Genomic DNA, 22,262 nt, shown 5'->3' with positions numbered 1-22,262 from the left:
AGGTCAGACGGGGCAAGAGTGGACTCACCCTAGCAAGAGCACCACAATAACCCCATTCAAATCCAAAAGGAATTTGGGGGTTTGACTAGAGCCGCAGTGCATCGGAAGAAAAACTTCACTCTGTCCTGAACAGTGTAATAGTATATAGCTCTCTTAACTCCACGGCAGACTGACATAGCCACAAGGTCTTTGTCCCAGACCCCAATCTGCCAAGTGGGGTAAAAACACTGGTGTGCCTTACAGGGTTGATCAAAGGTCAAGCTGCATGTAATGTTAAAGGCATGTGAGCGAGTGGCATGAAATATGTGGTCAGGGGTTAAGTTGCTTTGAGATATTTTATAGGAAGCAATTCATAAATGGAAATAAATAGCACCCCTTCCCCGTGAGCTGTGCTTGCCCCCTACAGCTGATATTTAAAGAACACTCAGCATGCATATTAAATAATTGTGCAGTAAGTTAACAACTTATGCACATTTAACAGGTGTGATGTCAACCTTACTGGCTGGTGGAAAGCACACAATTTAAACACATGGAATAATATTAATAATAATAATAATAATAATAATAATAATAATAATAATAATAATAATAATAATAATAATAATAATAATAGTTTATTTGTACCCCGCCCATCTGGCTAGGTTTCTCCAGCCACTCTGGGTGGCTTCCAACAAAGATTAAAAATACATTAAAATGTCACACATTAAAAACTTCCCTGAACAGGGCTGCCTTCAGATGTCTTCTAAATGTCAGGTAGTTGTTTACCTCTTTGACATCTGATGGGAGGGCGTTTCACAGGGAGGGTGCCACTACCGAGAAGGCCCTCTGCCTGGTTCCCTGTAGCTTTGCTTCTCACAGCGAGGGAACCGCCAGAAGGCCCTCGGAGCTGGACCTCAGCGTCCAGGCAGAATGATGGGGGTGGAGATGCTCCTTCACGTATACTGGGCCGAGGCCGTTTAGGGCTTTAAAGGTCAGCACCAACACTTTGAATTGTGCTCGGAAACGTACTGGGAGCCAATGTAGGTCTTTCAAGACTGGTGTTATGTGGTCTTGGCAGCCGCTCCCAGTCACCAGTCTAGCTGCCGCATTCTGGATTAGTTGTAGTTTCCGGGTCACTGTCAAAGGTAGCCCCACATAGAGCGCATTGCAGTAGTCCAAGCGGGAGATAACTAGAGCATGCACCACTCTGGCGAGACACTCTGCGGGCAGGTAGGGTCTCAGCCTGCGTACCAGGTGGAGCTGGTAGAGCTGGAAGGTGGAGGGCTTAAAAACCCTTGTTGTGCAGGGTTTTCCTGGCATGGAAAGAGCTTTTAAGCTGTCCGCCTTGCTGGCTGGACTCTGGGTTGCTCTCACGAGATATTGCAGGAACTTGGGACAGCCCTGCAAGATCTCGCAAGAGCAACCCAGAGCCCAGCCAGCAAGGTGATAACCCTTCCCTTGGGAGGGGAAGGGGCAAGGGCTGCTTTGCATATAAGTCCAGAAAGGTAAGGATGCTCACGCAGGAGTGGTTGGAGTATACATGTTTTTACACGCTGTTCCTGGAACAACCCCCAATCAAGACACAATTGCACTGTGCAGTCATACCTCGTGCTGTGTTTGCTTCAGGTTGAGCGTTTTCAGGTTGCGTCCCGCGGCGACCAGGAAGTACTGGAAAGGGCTACTTCTGGGTTTCACCGCTCGTGCATGCGCAGACGCTCAAAATGAAGTCACGCGCATGCGCAGAAGTGGCGAATCGCGCAGATACGCAGACGCAGGTTGTGTTCTGCTCATGTTGTGAACGGGGCTCCGGAACGGATCCTGTTCACATCCAGAGGTACCACTGTACATATTTAACATCTTGTGTAGTTTGGCCCTGAGTATATGGAAATTACTGAAATACATAAACTGTGCTGGTGACTAGTATCACAATAATGTTTTTTGTTCCTCTTTCTACTCCTTTCCTCCATCTAAACATTAACCCCGGATAATCTGAGGCATTGATAAAGTTACTTCTGTGATGCCACGAGGGATGGGCGGACCTGTCAGTTTTGGTTTCTCTCAGTTGGTCATGTTTCCAATCCTAAATTGAGTTCTCCACATGCCCCCTAAAATCTGCACGTTATTTTCACTAATATATGCACTTTACCCAGTATCCACACACACCCTCCTTTAAATGTACATATTACTTGCCTGGAGAACTGCATTACAAAATTCAGGGCCGTTTTCAAAGGATGGCTGAGTTTTGGTTCTTGTGCTGTTTTGGAAAGTATGAACTGGGTGAGGTTAGCCTTTCAATGCAAACTCAAGTGAATTTCACCCCATTCCTAAATGCCTCCCGATACCATTTCCCTTTATTTATTCACTTAATCTGTGGTAGTGCTGCTTGCGGTCAGGTGTACCTTTTACCTTTACCTAGTGCTGCTTGCAAATGTATTTTGTCAGGAAGCAAAAAAAAAAGGCATGAGGGGGAGAGAGGAAAATATCAAAATATCGAATATCTTTTTGCAAAGGAAACAGATGGGAGAAATATTTTTTATCTTTTCATGAAATCCATGCACATGTTCTCACTCTCTGCTTTCCCTTTTCTGGATTTCGTCTATTTATTTATTTTATTTCCGTACTGGCGACACCCACAGGCTTGCGATTCGAAAGCCAGCCAATCTATAAATGCTTGCCTGAGTGTGGGGGCGGTCAATTACTCTGCGAGAGATTTCCAAGGCAGATATTAGCAAGCGTGCATCTCGGAGAGGGAAGTCTCATTTGGGATGCAGGATCCGAGACGGTCGTAGCTGGGATCATCTGATCTCGCAGAGTCAATCCCGAGACAGCTCTTGTAAAAGGGAGGGGGGAGAGGCACCCGGCTTTGAGTGGCTGCTTCGTCGTGATGCCTTAAAGAGAGAGAGACACACAGAGAGAGAGCGCACTATTATATGCAGTCCGCTTGCAGGCTGCCTGTCACAGCTCTGATCAGGAACCACCTGCACTCACAAGTCTCGCTGTTTTCTACCAAGACTAAATGCTGTCAGGATGCATCGTTGCTGGTGCTAAGTAAAGCGAAAAGGGAGTTCTTCTGGCTTTCGGAGAATCTTATTTCCAGCAGAAGTGCTTTCAGGATTCGGTTGCTTCTGAGAGCATCTCTGCGAGAGTTGTGGCATTCGCTGAGTGTTTCCACCGAGAACGAGCAAAGAAGAATATGTGTTAGTGGGACAAACCTTAGAGAAAAGGGGCGTCTGCTAGCAAGAGAACTTTTCTCTCTCGGGAAGCAGAAGCTGGCCTTTGGGATGGAAGAGGGAAAGGTCTCCAAGGGCAGCCGATCTCATGCCTTTGATTACGTCTCATGATCTGATAGCCCACAAGCCAACTCCCTGGGTCTCGGGACAAAGTGGACTTTGGCAAAACAAAAACAACAGACAGACAATGGTGCAAAACGTGATCTTGGTTTTCTTCCGCAGGCGACTGAGCCAAAGACCTGCTGTTGAGGAACTAGAAAGAAGAAATATTTTGAAACGTAAGTAATTGATTCCTTTTCTCTAAATGGTAAAATGTTGTTTCTGTTCTTAACACGGGGGAAAATAATTGTTCCCCATTGAGACAAGGTGGGCAGGCAATGGCCTGTCCCCTTGCTTGGTTTGGATCTCTAGAAGGCTGCTGGACTGCTAACCAGTAGGATATTTGCTCTTCAAATGTAGATCTACTCATTTGGAATGTAGATGAGGATCACTGTTAAATAATGCATGGTTTGTGTGAACACAGCCATAAATCAGTAGTAGAAGATAGATATAATAATTCCAGAAGTGTTTTGGGATCTTCCTATTGCTTGCTCTCACAACAGCCCTGTGAAGTACGCCACAGTTGTTCCCATTTTACTAGTGGGAAACTGAGGCTGAGAGATAAATCATTTGCCCAAGGGAAGCCCCAGGATCTGTTGCAGGCATTTGCAGCCATGTCTCCTGATTTCAAAAATAATTTGTAGTGTCTTCTTCTTCTTCTTCTGTTTGAAATTTGTTAGAAAAATTGAATTTCTCCTCCTCCGACTCTGTGTAATCATGTCCTGGATTTAGTGGGGGTTTTTACGGGTGTGTTTTAGCAAAGAAAAACCAAGTATACCCCAAACTGCAACTCATCACTTCTAAAAGGAAAAGCAAGGGGCATTCATGCGGACGAATGAGTTTTCTGGCGAGCGAATTGGTTGCGGAACACCCTGATCTTTCTAAGTCAGCGCAAACTATGAATTAAAACCACAAAAAGCAAATTAGTGTATCATAATTGTGTATGTTCTGCAACATTGCCACTGAATTTCACCTGAAACAAAACCAGGGGCCAATTCAGGGAGCCCTGCTTGGCAAAATTGGTCAGAAGAATTTTTTTAAAATTTTTTTTTAAAGAATCTGTACGATGTCAGTGAAATTTCACTGATCATTTCACTGAAGAGTCTGCACACCTCAGCAGTTTTGATTATCACTGTAGAAAATGTTCACTATAGGTAATAGGGTTGCAAATAAGCAGATTTAAGGCATGTAGAGATTCATGCGTCACCCTAACCCTAAGGTCAAGGCTGGCATCATTTCCTTATCTTCCTGAGCTCAAGAAACAATGAGAGAGGTTGCAAATAATTTACAGATTTAAGACAGAGAGGATTAGGCTGCACTCCTGCACAGATGTGCTTGGGAGCAAATCCTATTCGGTCAGTTGGACTTTTGAGTATATTTGCATAGGATCTGGCCACTCATGACTTGTCTGAAGCCTGCCACTGGTTTCATGCAGAGGCTGGTTGGAATCCTGCCTCTGCCACTTACTTTTACCCACATTCTCCCATCTGCAAGATGAGGATCACAACAGTGGCCTAACTTGAAGGTTTGTTGGAAGAAGAACTGTGCATGGAATGCTTTGGACGCACCAAAGTGCTCCAAAGTGATGTTATGGTCAAAATCTCTGGGTACATCCACTTAAGTCTGTCTCTGGTCTGTAAGCTACACTTATCCACAGATCCTCGGGCACAGCAATTCACTGTGTGCACACAACTTTGCACATGGGCCTTCTCTCCTGCACATATGGTTGTACAAATGGCGCTAGTTGCTAGGAGAAAAGTGGAGAAGGCAGCCTAGATTCACACCCAAAATGATAGGTAGACACCAGCAGAGTTGACTATGACAACTTATCCAGTGAGAAACGTGGGCAAAGGTCTGCTCTGGCAAGGAGCCCCAGGGATTGAAGCAAAATGCTCTCTCCAGTGCATTGCTCACTTTGTGTGTGTGCAGGTGTGCACACACAGAGATTGCATTCTGCAAAGCAATTTGTGCATTGCAGTCTGCTTCTGCACATAGGCTGCCCTTGCAGGGATCAGGGTGACTAGTTTTCACATTTCCTTCTCTCTCTTGATATATTGAGATGAGCACAGGGTGAGAGGTGGAGGATGCAATTTGAACCAAAAGAAAGATAAGCAGAATGGACGAGGAACCTTAATGGGATGTCCTTTGCAGATAAAGCAAGCCCATCCTCCTGGACTTCCTCTGGATTTCCTCCCAAGGGAAATCTGGCGGCTAAATTGAATTCCTTTTCCCTTTAAAAATCAAAGTTCCTGTTCCCATCAACCAGGAAGATGGGCCACCAGGCAGGTGGGCAAATGGGTGACCTGGCTGACACCTGCAAATCAGGCGAGAGGGAATCTGTTAAAGGAGCAAGTTCTAAGAAGGTATCAGATAGTGGGGTCAGGAGATGCCTCTGGTCTGATTTGATCGGCAGTATCTGATTATATTCTCATATCAGGGGAGTGGCTGCAGCTCAGTAGTAGGACACCTGCTTTCCATGCAAAAGGTCCTAGCTTCAAACTCAGTCAAAAGGGGCAAGTGATGGGGAAAACAAACGCCTGAGCCTTTGGAGACCTGCTGTCTGTTGAGCTGACAGTACTCAGCTAGACGGACAAATGCTTAAGGCTTGGTAGACAGTCACTTCTGATTCTCCTATTCCAAGTTAGCTGTGTCCCACACAAGTTGCAGTGGGGAGCTGTTGATTTTTGAGAGAGCAGGACCGGAGTGTTTTCTTGTGCAAACAAATCAGCAATAATGGAGCTCTCACCGGCGAGGAGGGCTGGGCATGATGCTCCTTTGATGCATCAAGTGCAAACCATAGAAGCCTTCAAGGCTCTTTCAAGCACTCACAGTGGTAGTCTTCTTGCAAGGTGCAAGGTGCTTCTCCATTAAACCCCACTCTCTGCCTTTATTTTGGACTGGTTCAGCTATTTGCCATTTGTCACATGGAGCAACCTGAACTTCTCCAGGGACATGGGACACTTTTGCTTACAGCTGCTGTGATATTTTCCATGAGTGCAGAGGGTACAAGATTGCCTGCAGCGCTCATGCAAATCTCCACTGGGAAGTGGTGGCTGTAACTGGGGAGACCAGGAAAGGCTTTGCTTCTGTCCCTGGAGAAAGGGGGGGGGGCAACCCTGCCCCCAACAACCTTCACAGAAAGCCTCAAAATATTTCAGGAGACTACATCCTGTGCAACCATGCAATAAAAATACCTGGATGTGTTTTTTGAGGATCAGAGAGTCTTCTCTTGGTTTACAAGTGATTGTTGTGTGCAAGTGTTTTGCCTTGCAAGCTACTAATGAGCACATTTAGATTCTTCCCCCTCTAGGTTGCTTGAAAGACACTGGGACAATTTGCTCCTATTGTCATATGATATAAACCAGGCATAGCCAAGCAGGAGAGGTCCTCAATAGGTTTTGAACTACAACTCCCATCATCCCTGACCATCCCATCACACTGGTTGGAGCTGATGGGAGTTGCAGTCTAAAACTTCTGAAGTCTACCATTGTCAGAGCTGCTTGAAGATCCTAGCTCACAGAGGATCACGCTAGCCAGCGATCATTAAGTAAAAGTCTTTATTGAATTACAGTTTCCATTCTCACGCTGCTGCGCGCAAACTCTACGTCTAGTAGCTAGATCGGCGAAGCTCCGTCTGAGTCTCCGCCCCGTGTGCACCAACTTAATATCCTAGCCTTGCTCCACCTTTTCCGCCTGACTGTCCTCCTCTGGGTCCCTCTACCCCCCGGGGCTTCTTCCTTCCGGGATTCTTCTGACGCTGACCCGGACCCTCCTGCCTCCTTGCGCCGGGCTTTAGGACCTGGTTCCCTTTCGGGGCTGCTTACTGCGCCGCCTTCCTCTGCATTTGAACTTGGCGCGCGCGCCCAACCTTCCACCTTCCTCTTAACCGTTTCTTCGCTCCCCGATGGAGGTGTGGCCACTCCTGACTCATGCCCTCCCTCCTGTGGTGAGCTGCCAGCGCTTCCCCCCTGGCTCCCTTCCTCTTCCCTGCTTCCTGGCGGTGACGCTGGTCCCGATTTCCAACTGCTCTCCCCTGAGTCCCCTCTGGCTCTATCTTCCTGGGGTGCCCCCCTTGACTCCCCCCTTGCCCTGGCCACTGGTGCTCCTTTCTGTGAATCCTCTGATTCACTGGAAAGACTAGGAGATCTCGGGTCGTCGTCATCACTCATCTTTTCTTCTGCCTCCTCCCCTTCGCTCTCTGTTTCCTCCCTTGCCCGTGCCTCTGCTCCTAAACCCCTGACATCCATCCCCCCCTCGAAGCCCCCCATTCCCCCCTCCCCTCCTTCCGGTGCTGGAGCTGGGGGCTGCTGTTGCAAAGGGACGAACGTCGGATATCGGTCGCTTCCCGTGGCGGGCCTCCATCTGAAGTCTTCCGGTTCTTCCTCCCTGCTCTCGTCGACGACGGTCACCTCCGCTTCCATCTCTGTGCCGCCGTGCTCGAAACCAGGGTCGTCCCCGAAAATGTCCATGTCCGTCTCTCCCTCACTTCCTCCTGGCGGCGTTGCTCGTCCTGAGCATTCCAGCCACTTTCTGCGGAACTGCTCCTCTGGCCTATCGTCCCACCAATACGAGGGTTCTGAGGCGGATCCCGAGGGTGACCCCTCCGGGGAACGGACGTCTCGTGTCGGTTCCTCGTCCGAGTCGAACCCCCGGAACGTGCTGGCCGAAAGCGTGGGAGTGAAAAGCCAGTCGTCGAAAAAGTCTGCTGGCATAGGTCTATGTGGGAAGAGGGCATGAAACTCGTCTTTGAGCAGAGGTTCGTCTAAGGCGTAGCCCGGCACCCAGCTGTTCGCACTGGCCGGGGTGCCCTCCTTGGCGAGAAAGTATTCTACCCCCTCTTCCCCCCATCTGGAGTCCAAAATCTCCGTGACTTCGTTGATGCGCTCCTTCTGTGCCACTCCCGCGTGCCCTGTTCTGTCTCTGGCCGGACTCGGCGCCGTTCCGGGTTCCTGGAACCTGTGCGGTGCCTTGTAGGGAGTGAGCACCGATCTGTGGAATACCGGATGCATTCTGGAACCCTCCGGAAGTGCCAGTCTGAAAGCTACCGGGTTGACTTGCTCTTCGACTTGGTAGGGCCCCAGTTGCTTATGCCCTAGTTTCTTCTTGGCCAACGACCTGGCCGGCACTGCGTGGGCTGCTAACCAAACCCAGTCTCCCACGTGGAGCTCTTCTCCAACCCTTCTGTGCTTGTCTGCTTGTACCTTGTATGCGTGCTTGGCCAGCTCCAGGTGGCGCCTCAGCTGATCGTGGACTTCCTGCAGCTCCGACGCGAACGCATCTGCTGTCTGCGGCTCCCCCTCCCCCATTCTTTCCAGTCCCGGGAAGGTTCTGGGGTGCCTTCCGTTGTTGGCGAAGAACGGCGTGACCCCCGTGGACACGTGCTTCGTGTTGTTGTAGGCGAACTCGGCAAGCGGCAGGTAATCCACCCACGTCGCAGGCTGTTGATTTGCATAACATCTCAGGTACTGCTGCATGATGGCATTGACCCGCTCCGCTTGCCCGTTGGTCTGCGGGTGTCTCGCCGACGCCAGGTTGATCTTGACGTTCAGGAAGCCCATCAGCTTCTGCCAGAAATTCGAGATGAACTGCCGCCCCCGGTCGGACAGAATAGACCGTGGCAGACCGTGAACCTTGAACACGTGGTCTATGAACAGTTTGGCGGTTTGCTCCGCCGTGGCCACCTTAGCACACGGAACGAAATGGGCCATCTTGGAAAACAGGTCCACCACCACCAGCACTGCCGTCTTGCCCCTTGAGCTGGGCAGATCCGTGACAAAGTCCAGGGCCACCCTTTCCCAAGGTTCGACCGGAGTTTGCAGGGGTTCCAACAGTCCGGCCGGCGGTTTGTGCACTGGTTTGGCCCTCTGGCAGGTGTCACACCTCGCCACGTAGTCTGCGACCTCCCCTCTCATTCCAGGCCACCAGAAATCCCTGGCTACTAATTCCACCGTCTTCTCCTTGCCAAAGTGCCCGGCCGTGGGCGCGTCGTGCAGCTGCTGCAGCACCTTGGCTCGAAGTTCGTCTCCCGGCACGTAGATGGCCCCTTTACGGATGAGCAATCCATCTCTTAGCTGGAAACCGTCGGCCGCTGCCTTGCCCCTTTGCACCTCTGCCATCTTTGCTTGTGCGAAGGAGTCCCCCTGCAACGCTCGTCGCACCGCCTCTAGGTCCACGGTCGCCGCGGCGCACGCCCACACTGTCGGTGCGAAGATGTGCATGGCGGCCGCTGGTGTTGCGTCCTCCAGATACTGTGGCTTACGGGAGAGAGCGTCTGCCATGATGTTGGTGTCCCCCGGGACATACTCTATTCGGAAGTCGAAGTTCGCAAAGAACTCAGCCCAACGTATCTGCCTCTGGTTCAGGAACTGTGCCGTGCGCCAGTGCTCTAGATTCTTGTGGTCCGTGCAAACCTGCACCGTGTGCTTGGCGCCGATCAGAAAGTGCCTCCACGCCTTGAACGCTGCGTGAATGGCCAGCAACTCCCTGTCCCATATGGTGTAGTTCTGCTCGGACTTGCTGAGCTTCCTGGAGTAAAACGCTCCCGGTCGCCACACCCCCTGCGGGTCTTTCTGCAGCAGGACCGCCCCCACGGCTCTGTCCGAAGCGTCTGTCTCCACCCTCATCGGCTTGCTGGGGTTGACATGAAGCAGCTGCTCTTCCGACGCGAAGAGACGCTTGAGTGCCTGAAAGGACTGCTCCGCCTGCTCTGTCCAAATGAACTTCTTTTTCTTGGAGCTAAGCGTGTCAGTGATGGCCGCCGTCTGCATCGCGAAGCCCTTGATAAACTTGCGATAGAAGTTCGCAAAGCCGACAAACCGTTGGACCTCCTTCCGGTTGCGCGGGCTCTTCCAATCCAACACCGCTCGCACCTTGGCGCTGTCCATGGCGAGCCCCTTGTCAGACAGCTTGTAGCCCAGAAAATCCACCTCCGTCACGTCAAATTGGCACTTCTCCAGCTTGGCGTAGAGCCTATGTTGCTTTAGCCTGCTCAGCACTTCCTTGACGTGTTTGTCATGCTCCTGCTGCGACTCCGAAAAGATCAGGATGTCATCTAAGAAACAGACGCACGTCTTGTAGAGAAGTCCCGCCAACACGTGATGCATAAATGCTTGAAAAACGTGGGAGCCATTTTGCAATCCAAAAGGCATAACTCTATATTCGTAGGTCCCCAGTGGCGTGAACATGGCTGTCTTCCACTCATCACCCTCCCGCATGCGAATGAGGTTGTACGCCCCCCGCAGGTCCAACTTGGTGAACACTCTGCCCTTCCGTACCTTTGCGAGGAGGTCGTCAATTCGGGGCATGGGGAAGTCCGATGGCCTAGTCACACTGTTCAAAATCCTGTAATCCACTACGAGTCTCTTTTGGGGCGTGTCCCGCTTCTTAACAAAGAATACGGGACTGCCCCCCACTGCCTTGGACTCCCGGATGAAGCCGCGCTGCAAATTATGATCAATGAACTCCTTGAGTTCTTGCAGTTCGTCCTCTGACATGGAATACAGTCTCCCTTTAGGCAGCGCCGCCCCCGGCAGCAGGTCAATTTTGCAGTCATATGGTCTGTGAGGGGGTAGCCTGTCTGCCTCCTTCTCGCAGAAAACTTCCAAAAATTCAGCGTACTTGTGGGGAATCGCTTGCAGCGTGCCTAGCAGCAGCTGTGACTCCTCTTCCTCTCCTTCCTGCCTGGGCACGATGCAGTGTTCAGCACAAAAGGAAGAGCCGAAGGTCAGCTGCCTCTGGTACCAAGCCATCGTTGGGCTGTGCTTGTCCAGCCAACTCATGCCCAATACAACGGGCGTGTCAGATAGTTGAGTGACGTTGAAGCTGATGATTTCTCTGTGATTCCCAAGTCGCATCACCATTGGTGGCGTCTGCTTCACCACTTGCCCCCCGAGCAGCTCCCTGCCATCCACCGTGACAACCTGCAGGGGCAGTGTGGCCGGCAGCAACTGCACAGCGTGCCTGTCGACAAAGTCCTGCCCTATAAAGTCCGCATTGCTGCCTGAGTCAATGGTGATTGGCACGTCTATGGTGATTCCATTGGGCAGCTGGAGAGATGCTGTGAGCCTCACTACTGGTTTGGGCGGGAGGGGGTTCACGGGCTGTAAAATCTCTGGGGACTGCGTCACTAACACGTCTGGCTGGGCCCCAGTGCCTCTTCCTCCAGCCAGACTGCGTCGTTTCCCTGCTGTGGTCCTCCTTGCTGCATTGCTGCAGTCACCATTGCTGAGGCTGCAGTGAGCTTGTGGGGCCTCTGGGGACACTCTTTTGCCATATGCCCTGGTTCCTCACAGACGTAACACTTCCTGTTCCCTCTAGGAGGCTTCGCTTTCACTGCTGCCGGTGCTAGGGCTCTGGTTGCTGACTGAGCCCTTGCACCTCCAACCTCCATAGGTTCGGCTCCTCCTCCTGGCGGAGGCGTGGATTGCGCCCGCGCTGCTTCTCTGGGAAGGAAGGAGGGGCCCCCGGCTGGTTCGCGCCCTCCACGCCCTTCGTCCTTGCTCCACGGACGTCCTTCCAGCCTCACCCCCACTGCCAGTGCCCTCTGAACGACCTCCTGGGTGGTTCGGGGTCTCTCCCCCCTCGCGATCTCATCTTTAATCGAGTTGTGCAGCCCCTCCCAAAAGAGGTCTCTTACAGGAGCCGAATCTCTGTCCCATTCCAGGGCACTGACCAAGGCGAAAAAGCGGGCATGATACTGCCTGACGCTGGCCCTCCCTTGTCTCAGCCCATGCACCTCCTTCCGTGCAAGATCCACGTCAATACTTGATAAAAAGCACCCATCCATCGCTTTAATAAAGGCATCCGCATTCTGGAGCGCCGGATCCTTATCTCTCCATAAATTGCGTAGCCATGCTTTCGCATCCCCATGCAGATGGGACATGATGAACCCCACTCTCTCTTGTTCATCTCTAAAGTCTTTATGCAGCAGTTGCAGTGCACACAGTACGTCGGCTCTAAAGTTGGGATACTGTTGCAGGTTCCCATCGAAGTGAGAGACCAGCCCGCCTGTCCGTCTCGCCAACCCAATTCCCTCCTGCCGGGGTGTCTGCTTTGTCAGCACGTCTAACCTGACCTGGAGATCCCTGCAGGCGGCAGCTGCCTCCTCCTCTCTCTTCCTGGATGCGAGAACCTCGGCGTTCAGTTGTGCCACTGCTTTTCTGAGGTCCTCTATCTGCTGCTCAGCCGTCATGTCGTCTGCCGTTCGTGAGCTCGCTAGTAGGCACCTGTTTCTCTCCCCTCCTCGAGGCTGTAGATGCCCACAATGGGGAGACGGAGCTTACTGTCAGAGCTGCTTGAAGATCCTAGCTCACAGAGGATCACGCTAGCCAGCGATCATTAAGTAAAAGTCTTTATTGAATTACAGTTTCCATTCTCACGCTGCTGCGCGCAAACTCTACGTCTAGTAGCTAGATCGGCGAAGCTCCGTCTGAGTCTCCGCCCCGTGTGCACCAACTTAATATCCTAGCCTTGCTCCACCTTTTCCGCCTGACTGTCCTCCTCTGGGTCCCTCTACCCCCCGGGGCTTCTTCCTTCCGGGATTCTTCTGACGCTGACCCGGACCCTCCTGCCTCCTTGCGCCGGGCTTTAGGACCTGGTTCCCTTTCGGGGCTGCTTACTGCGCCGCCTTCCTCTGCATTTGAACTTGGCGCGCGCGCCCAACCTTCCACCTTCCTCTTAACCGTTTCTTCGCTCCCCGATGGAGGTGTGGCCACTCCTGACTCATGCCCTCCCTCCTGTGGTGAGCTGCCAGCGCTTCCCCCCTGGCTCCCTTCCTCTTCCCTGCTTCCTGGCGGTGACGCTGGTCCCGATTTCCAACTGCTCTCCCCTGAGTCCCCTCTGGCTCTATCTTCCTGGGGTGCCCCCCTTGACTCCCCCCTTGCCCTGGCCACTGGTGCTCCTTTCTGTGAATCCTCTGATTCACTGGAAAGACTAGGAGATCTCGGGTCGTCGTCATCACTCATCTTTTCTTCTGCCTCCTCCCCTTCGCTCTCTGTTTCCTCCCTTGCCCGTGCCTCTGCTCCTAAACCCCTGACAACCATGTTTACTGCTCTTGACATAACAATCCTGCGCTTAAAAAATTTTTTTTGTTCATCAATGGCAACAGACCTTTTTCTTACTGCTACCTTTCTTCACTTGAGTAGTTTAGGATTGTTTACATGGAGTCACTAGCACATATCCAGACTGACTTTTTTGCTGCTCACAGCGATTCCTAAGTCTTACTACACTACCAAGCTGGGATAGCACAATTGGTAGAGTTTGAAGCTCCGGACTAATGTACTAAAGCTCTGGACTGGTATTTTGAATGGTGAACTCACTTTTCACACGGACACAGAAAGACTTTTTTGTTGTTCTGTCCAGGTCCCAGCACAGAGTTGTTGCGTGAATGTTTCAGAATAATACCAGTAGTGTACTTAGCAAGCGACGTCGTAGCTATTATCCCTTTCATTGAGCCTAACCTAGGATACAAAAGATTCTTCTTCTTTTGGAGGGTATGGGGGGATTATCTACTATTTGCTGTGACTTCTTTCAATGGAGAAACGTTTCCATTTATCATTGACGATCCATGCAGTCGTGCATATTTCACTTCATGGGACGTAAAAACAGACTAAAACGCCGAAACACAAGCTCTAAACTCTAGAAACAATTTCATCAGATATAAAATTGACCTTCCACAATTGACTGGGGAATTCTTCTCAAGCAAAAATGTCTTCAGGAGGCACCTAAACATTATCACGCTAGGTGCCTATCTGATTTGGGCTTGTCATTGATTCCAGAGAGCTGGAGCTGCAACACTAAAAAACCCCATTTCTAGTACAGGCTAAGAAATAGGAATAGGGACATGCAAAGCTGCCTTATGTTTGCCATCTCACCCAGGGTTATCTCCCCTGACTACAGCAGCTGTCTGTTACCGGGTCTTTCCCATCTCTTCCTACTGGAATGGACTTGGGATCTTCTGCCAGCAAACTTTGTGCTCTACCACTGAAGTCAAGTCCTCCCCAATTCCCTCTTTGAGGTTCCCACATAGCCCATCTCAGCACCACCAGAAGAATCAGCCCTCCATTGGCTTGATGGATGACTGCTGTTGTGGCCAGTCAGCAGAGGATAGGCCACAACTGTTGGAATGATGTCTGCAGTGATAGTTTCTTCTAACCCAAACATAGGTCCAAACATTCACAAAGAGTTCTCCGGTTCCTTTCTGCGAGCGGCGGTCCTATTCAAGTGGTTTCTTCTTCCATCTGAATGTAACATGACTCGATCCAGGCTTACCCTGGCGATTGTTTCGGTGTCACAGCTAATTTAGAAACCTTGTCAAGGGAAAGGGTGTAAATTACACTCTTGTGTTTGGCACTGTAGGGCTGGAGGAGTTTGTCTCATTAAGCCAGATACTTAATAATTAATGGATCAAAGGGCAGTCAAAGCCGACTGCCAGGCTGCTGTTACACAGCCCATTCGCTTCCACTCCATTGTAGTCTAACATTACAATAATATAAATACCTGTCCTAATGCTCCACCCAGTAACATTCCTCTTCCTAGCAAAGACCAAGTGGCAAACAACTGCTTGGTGATGGGCAAGAACAGATGCACTTTGAGGGAGTTTACATTCAATTAGCTGGTCCAGATGAAATATGGATTCACAGCAGTGCTATTTTTCTAGAAAAAGAGGTGCCGGAACTCACCATGAATGCCTTCCTTGTTCTCTTAGAATGGCAGTGGAGCACACCTGAGAGGTGCCGGAACTGAGCTCAGGTGATTTCTAGCTGGGGGAAAAGCCCTGATTCATAGAATCATAGAGTTGGAAGGGACTGTGAGAGTCATCAAATCCAACCCCCTGCAATGCAGGAATCTCTTTGCCCAACGGGGGGCTGGAACCCACAACCCTGAGATTAAGAATCTCATGCTCTGCTGGCATTTCTGCTTCTCAGGGGCTGGATCCATTGTCACTCAACCAATGTCTGAGACAAAAATCTGCATGTTCCCACACCGTTACCACCCTTCCTTGGGTGGCAATGGGGTGGGAATCTGCTTGATCTGGCCAGGACACTTGATTTTATCAATCAGATGCCACCAAAGCCGTATGCAACTTTGTACCCCGTGGAGACCCCAGTACAGCAGATGTGAAAGACAGGGCCAACCCCTCATCTGAAGCAGTGTGTCACTTTGCATCCTTTCCAGTGCTTAACGTGAGCCAGGGTTCCCTCCCAGGGCTTTTTTCCACTTGCTTGGACATTGAAAAGGCGCGTGCCTTTGAGCATGTGCAGAGTGTATTTCCCTCGGGGCAACCAGTCACCCTCTAGGCACACAGGACTAGCAGGCAGGGGTGTGATTTCCTAACCCTCTCCAGCCCTATCACTTCCCACATCCAAAATGGAGCACAGATTCTTTCTCTTGGAAAGCTTTTTGTGCATTTTCTGATTTATATATATTTTTGACAGGTAACAACAGATCTGGCTAAATTAATTGTATTTGCAACGGGTGTGCTAACGATGCCCTAAAGGTATCTTGCAATCATTTTGTAACATTGCCCCCCTTCCCTCCTGCCCGTATTGTGTTACACACAAACCTACCACTGCAGCCACCTAAGCAGAAATCAACAACCCTTCTTGAGATTCTCACAATTCGGTCTTTAAGATCTATCCTAAGCTGCTTTTTCTTGTGACTGCAAAGATTTCTGCCTCTCTGGTTACAACGTGTGTGCTTGCAGCTACTATCCTTCCATAAATAGCTCCATGTGGTTGCTTCTTTTCAAAGTGTTCAGTCAATGGCATAAATAGAGAACCGGAGTCTAAAAATACCTTCCTCGCGCTGTGTGCCCAACACAGCAAGCAGCATCTTCAATGCTTATTGAAGGCTGCAAAATCATTCCTCTGATTTAATGCAGAGAATGCCCCCTTCCCCAGCAGGCTGAGGTTATCATGTGCAAATCAGGATTCCCCACAATTCAATAATCTCCCTTTACCTTCTTCTTTTCTCCCCTTTTCTGGGGGAAAAAAACAGTTAGAGACCTTTCCCGTAGGTTCCCTGTTCCTTACAGGTCACGGGCACACGTCTTAATTTAGCAACAGACAGCCCTTGAAATAGAATCGGAGGATGGAGAGAGAGAGAGAGAGAGATCCATTAAGTCATATCCCAAGGCTGAGGATATATTCCACACAATGCTACAGCAGCCGTTCCTATTTTTAGCACCAGCGTGTAGGAGTTATCGCAGCTTGAATACTAATCGTTTACGGTGTGCACGAGCGAAACAGGCGGAGGGGTAGAAGAGAGCATCACTCTGGGAAAATAAAATAATAATTTAAGAAAAGAGATCAGGCTAGCCAGCCAGCCAGCCAGCTGCCCCTCCCTCCGCATGGAATATTAAAGGATCTATAATAAGATTGGCACAAGCAGAATATTAGAAGGCAAAGGAATGCGTGGGAGTTGATTGCTGGCTATTGTTATAAATTAATCAACAAAATTACGGGAGCCTGGCAGAGTTTAGAGTACAAGGAACGTGTGTTCCCTGAAGCAGGGCTGCTATACAATGTTCCAGCTCGTAAGGGCAGCACGGATGACTCAGACAGAGATGTGGCATTGCAAAGCGATCATTTAGACTTCTAAAAAGTCCATCGATTTCCCCCTCCAAAAACACTCCTCGTTGTGCTAACCGGGGGACGGGATTGGCTGCTTCGTGTTTGCCGAAGCCCGCTTTCAGTGGCTGCCAGGGGAAGGGCTTGGCACTGACATCTGTGTAACCCTGCCGCGAAGGAGTGTGATGCTTTTGGCAGGGCATCAGGCAAGGTGGACTGTGTGGTGAGCTGAGAGACAGAGAGGGGCAAAGAGAGGGACGGAGGAAGAGCGGCAGCGCAGCTGGTCTTGATGAGGAAAGTCATCTCTCTCTTCATCTTTCCTGCAGAAAGGAATGACCAAACGGAACAGGAAGAAAGGAGAGAGATCAAGCAGAGGCTGACGAGAAAGGTAAGGTGTGTCCCCCCTCCTTCCCTCGAATATTCCCTGTCTTGGTCCTATGTTTCGCACGTGGTTGGTGACAAGGTCCTACTGTAGCCAAGCGTGAGAATAACAAATGGCAGCAGGGACCCAGGCTTTTGTCTGAGCAACTGAAGCCTGCATAAGGGTGAGGGCACACCTGCAAATACAGTCCTAACCCCCAGGTAGCTTCTGATGGAATCGTAATCGCAGGACAGGTTGGTCATGACTAACCCTCATCTCAGGGCTTGTCCGCACTTGCACCTGTTCCATGCCTAGAAAGCATAAGTCTGAGAGGTTCTCCCAGGGGGAAAAAACATCAATAAGAACTCTGGAACTGTCATTTGCGCCAATTGAGCGCTAAAGAGCGGTTTTCGCCAGGGGGAATCAATAGGGCAAGAGGAAGAGTGGATAAGCCCTCAGTTGGGTTGGGTCATCTCTAACTTTGGTTGGATGATGCCCCGTGACTTGTGTGTACTTTTAAACAGGTAAGGCAGGCATCAGAAGGAATGATGCCTTGGTTGGTTGGTCTACAGGTGGGCCATAGCTTCAATGTTCCACAGGTTCTTGAACCACGTGAACCCCATTTGTGGGGCAACAACAAAGCATTGTCTTGCAGCTGGGGATCTACCACAGACCTCAGGTGAGCTGCAGGCAAGGATTTGCTCTTGCACGGGCTGCAATCCAACAGGTGCTGGCCCTTACAGTGCCCCCTCCTCTGTCATAATGGAGAGTCACATGGGAGGAGCCCTTGGCAAATCATGTGTATGATAAGCAAAGTCATTAAGTTGAAGGAAGCAAATTCTGCACTCAGCTAATTGGTGACCATTTGCTTTCACACTTCACTTTTTGCTACCAAAGCAGTTTTGTTTACATACATATGCAGACACAGACACACACCCTGTGGCGAGAAACCCACATAAACTGGCTCCCTTCATGGTAGCAGGTGTACATTCCTGTATGATGTCCCTCAGTGCAAAGCTTTTTGTGCTTATATGTTGCTGACCTCTCCGTGTACATCACCAAGGGTAGCTATCTGCATTTATATCCTGCTTTTCCGCTCTAAAAATGGAGTTGCGCCAAGAAGCCAACATGCCAAAAGGACAACAATCCATTATTAGAACACAATTGCCAGACTAAAAGCAGCATCAAGATGACAAACAGCCCAAAGTAACAATCAATAAATTAAAGAACAGAGAGAAATGTTTACAGGGAAATGTCTATGGTTGCCAGCAGAACAAGACAAGAGAGAAAGATAGCTAAACTTCTTTACAAAGCGCTGAATCCTTGTACTGGGAGTGCAGACAAACTGCTGTGGAGTTCAGGAAAGAGTCTGCAGAATTTAGCTTGTGCTTTATAAAAATATGTACTACAAGTTCAGCTTTATGTCGAGTTGTAGATTTCTGGTAACTGGATATTTAAAACCCCTTTGTGCCAGCAACCAGAATTACCAGCATAAGGATAATTCCCAGAAAGAGTTTTGTTCATTCATTCCCTGAGGGAGTACATGTACAAATCCTTTGCAGATAGCTCTAAATATAGCCTGGTATTAAAAATGAATGGTACGAGGTCCTAGAAACCTTTCTCAGAAAGTAATGCCAAGATTCATTCATAAGACATGTGGACCAAAAATGAAAGTCAATGCTGGTTTACTCTGGAGCCTGTAAATGAGACTGTGTAACAACACACTGTGTACACATGACTTCTCTCAAAGAATCCTGGGAGCTGGGAGCCAAATTCAATTAATCGGTTTCACTAGTAGAAACCCAAACAGGGACTTCTGCTAACACAGTGGGGCTCTTCCCCCATTCCAATCCGCCCAATGGCTTTGAGGTGTCAGGAGAACCCCGTTGACCAACCTTGTGTAGGGGGAGGAGAAGGGAGACCTCTTCATTGGGCAAGGTGAAAGGTTTGTGCTGACAGAGTGTTTGTGTTAGCGTGATGCTGAATTCCTCCTTGTAGTTTGTTAAGGGTGCTGGGAATTGTAGCTCTGTGAGCAAGTAAGCTACAATTCCCGGGATTATTTGCTGGGAGCCATGTGCTTTAAATGTATGGTGTGCATGTAGCCTGAAAATTCAAACCTCCCGCTTGTGGGATTGCATTTGAACATTAGTGCACAAGGAGAGAGCTGCTGGGTCAGACAGTGGCTAACCAGAAGCCTATGAGAGTCCTTTGCCTTGCTGCAGGCCACGCCTCTCCCAACTGATGCATACTTGGTGATAGGATGAAGGGGACCTACATTCATTGAGCTCCTCCATGTCAGCAGGAACCCTGGCCAATAAGGGATCCTGGTGGAATCCTACTCATGTACACATGCATACAAGTAGATCCCTTTCATACTACTCATGGAAGTTGCAGGCTGGCGAAAGGGTTTCCTTGGTATAATGTGTGAACAGGGAAATTTCCCAAGCAGTAAATAAATATAGCACTACAGCAGAGAGATATTGCACTGTTGCAACAATGCAAATCTAGAGTAGCAATGGCAGTTGAGTATTTGCACCTGTGTAAATGACCTGAGGTTCCGGATCTCTGTTTTGTGAAGATTAACTTCCTGGATTTCAAATACAAAAACCAAGTTTCCCTTGTGTTCCTAAATGCATATTATGAGAATGAGCAAGAAATTGATGAAAAATCAGTCTTATTACCATGTAATATTTATATGGTGACTTTTCCTTCCCTTCCAAAGCTTAATCAGAGACCGACAGTTGACGAATTAAGAGACAGAAAAATCCTAATTCGATTCAGTGATTATGTGGAAGTGGCAAAAGCACAGGATTATGACAGACGAGCAGACAAGCCATGGACAAGGCTCTCAGCAGCTGATAAGGTACAGCCCTATTTGCAATTGTTGTGATGTGCATCTATTTGCATCTGTGTTTGATATACCACTGATACAGCATGACCCTCTACATTAGATGAGTCATATAGCAGCATATATGCATTGCATCTAGATGCAAGACATAACTTAAGGACAGACTGCACATTGCACTAATTTCCAGCGGTTAATTTCCATGTTAGGTTCTTGCATCAAAAACAACAAACTGTCTTGTGGTTCCTTAACAACTATAAACAAGTTTATAATCAATGTGCTGATTTTTAAGGTGCTACAAACCTCTTTTAATTATGTGACCCTGTTTGCTGTTTTTAAACTAACATTTGAAAACATGCCTAGCGATAGTTCTAGATATGTGCAGCCCTAAAGGATCACATTGAGGATAAAGGCCACAGCACCCATTTGTGCATATAATTCTTCATCCAGGTAGGAATATAGTCTACTTGTATAGTATGGTCCCTGGCAGGACTGGGACATCTACCGTAAATCTTAGCTTATGATCTTCCATGCCAGTATATAAGAGTTTAGGATGCTCCATAACCTCCTATCATGGTATAAGTCAGTCCAACATAGAGCCAGCATAGCAGGGTGACTCAATCATTTCAGTGTAGAAATGCAAGGGCATTTATTTTTTGCAGGGGCATTATTTATTTATTTGCTGTTGTTCTTTCTTGAACTGGTGAAATCCAAATTAAGGTACTGGAATGTACTTCACCGTGATTTTTTTTTTCTAGATGCACACCCCTATTATGTTTTAAGATTTGTTTCAATGACATTGCAAAGCCCTTTGAGTTTTTAGAAGTGTCATACAAATCTTTGAAATCAAGGAATTTGTTTCCATCCACACATACAACAAAGTGAATCTGTAGCAAAGCAGGTATAACATGCCTAGTGAATTGCTTGAGAATGTAATTGCACATACAATGAGGCACATGAAGGACCATCTGTTTATTATTATTATTATTTTAGTTTTGCACAGCAAGCTGGCACAATTAATGTTCTTCTTCTTTTACACAGTGAAACTGTTTTCTCCCTACATGCAGATGTCATGAATTATTTGTTTTGCATTTTTAACAAGGCTTGTTAATAGGTAGCTTAGGGACCTTAAGTTGCATCTGTTTAAAGCAGAAGGGAAGAATCGTCCTGATCGGGGGTAGGGATTACCAACTAGGTCACTACTGTGCGCTTGCATGTGGCTCTTTCAGAATGGAAGGCTGCAACATCTGGTTGAAATCTGGCATGCAGTCACTGGTGAATTTTGTTAAGCGTTGAGTGATATGGAAGAGGCTTCCTCACATAGGGCAAGGTTTCTATAGGAAGGAACTAGTTCACTGAAGCTCAGCCGTAGACCATCTGACTTCCACACAAAGGCAAGGGCGAAATCAGGCTTTATTTCACCAGGGTCAAAACCCCGTTTGGCAAAAGACAAAAACAAAAAACACCCACATTTGTGTACACCCACCTACACAGGCTGGGAGCTTCAATGGCGCTCCTCTGGAGGCTTCACCCGGGGCGGGGGGGAACCAGCTACCCCCTCCCCCACTAGCTAGGGCTCTAACAAAGGCCCAAGGTTCAATCCCTGGGGTTGTGAAATAAAACTAGGAAATGTTCTTGATTGAAATCCTGGAAATCTGCTGCCAGATCCCCTGATCTGATTCAGAATTAGGCAGCTTTCTATGTTTCTGTGTTCCCAGATTAATAAGCATCACTTGGTAGAAATTTATCAATCAAATACATGTACACACACACACACACACAGCTATGAATTTGACCAGGCCCTCACAATTTGAGGTAAGCACATGGCAAAGCAGTCAGATGACCATTTCACTGGGAGCTCAAAAGCTAGTGGATTGTTCTGCGCAAGAGTTAAACCAGATTTCCTTTTGTCCTTCCAACTGTTATGATTTTATATTGAGGAGCAGATTGTAGTCTCTGTTGGATTCTTGATTTGATTAATTAACTTTGTTTTCCTTTGAACTTTCTAGGCAGCCATTCGCAAAGAGCTAAACGAGTACAAAAGTAACGAAATGGAGGTGCATGCATCAAGCAAGCATTTGACAAGGTGGGTTACTTATTGCAAACAGCTGATCAGTACTTTAATCGATTTGCCATTCAAGTTCTGTAGTTACAGCTCCAGTACCCAGATTGAGGTGGAG

The 22,262-nt window shown here is 48.8% G+C and overlaps 1 protein-coding gene across 4 annotated transcripts in view; it reads left to right on the top strand.

Annotated features, from left to right (window-relative positions):
• Nucleotides 1-22,262, top strand: part of PHACTR3 (phosphatase and actin regulator 3) — a 230,127-nt gene that overhangs the window by 200,900 nt on the left and 6,965 nt on the right. For all 4 annotated transcript variants that reach the window (XM_081196304.1, XM_081196305.1, XM_081196303.1 and 1 more), the window contains 4 exons: nt 3,432-3,487; nt 17,203-17,264; nt 19,960-20,100; nt 22,092-22,168. In XM_081196304.1, the coding sequence (XP_081052430.1) occupies nt 3,432-3,487; nt 17,203-17,264; nt 19,960-20,100; nt 22,092-22,168 (336 nt within the window). The remainder of the gene's footprint in view (nt 1-3,431; nt 3,488-17,202; nt 17,265-19,959; nt 20,101-22,091; nt 22,169-22,262) is intronic.

This window comes from Podarcis bocagei, assembly GCF_964188305.1.
Source record: "Podarcis bocagei genome assembly, chromosome: 5".
Lineage (NCBI taxonomy): Eukaryota > Metazoa > Chordata > Lepidosauria > Squamata > Lacertidae > Podarcis > Podarcis bocagei.
The sequence above is the reverse complement of the archived record's forward strand: the minus strand, read 5'-3'. Positions and strand labels throughout refer to the sequence as shown.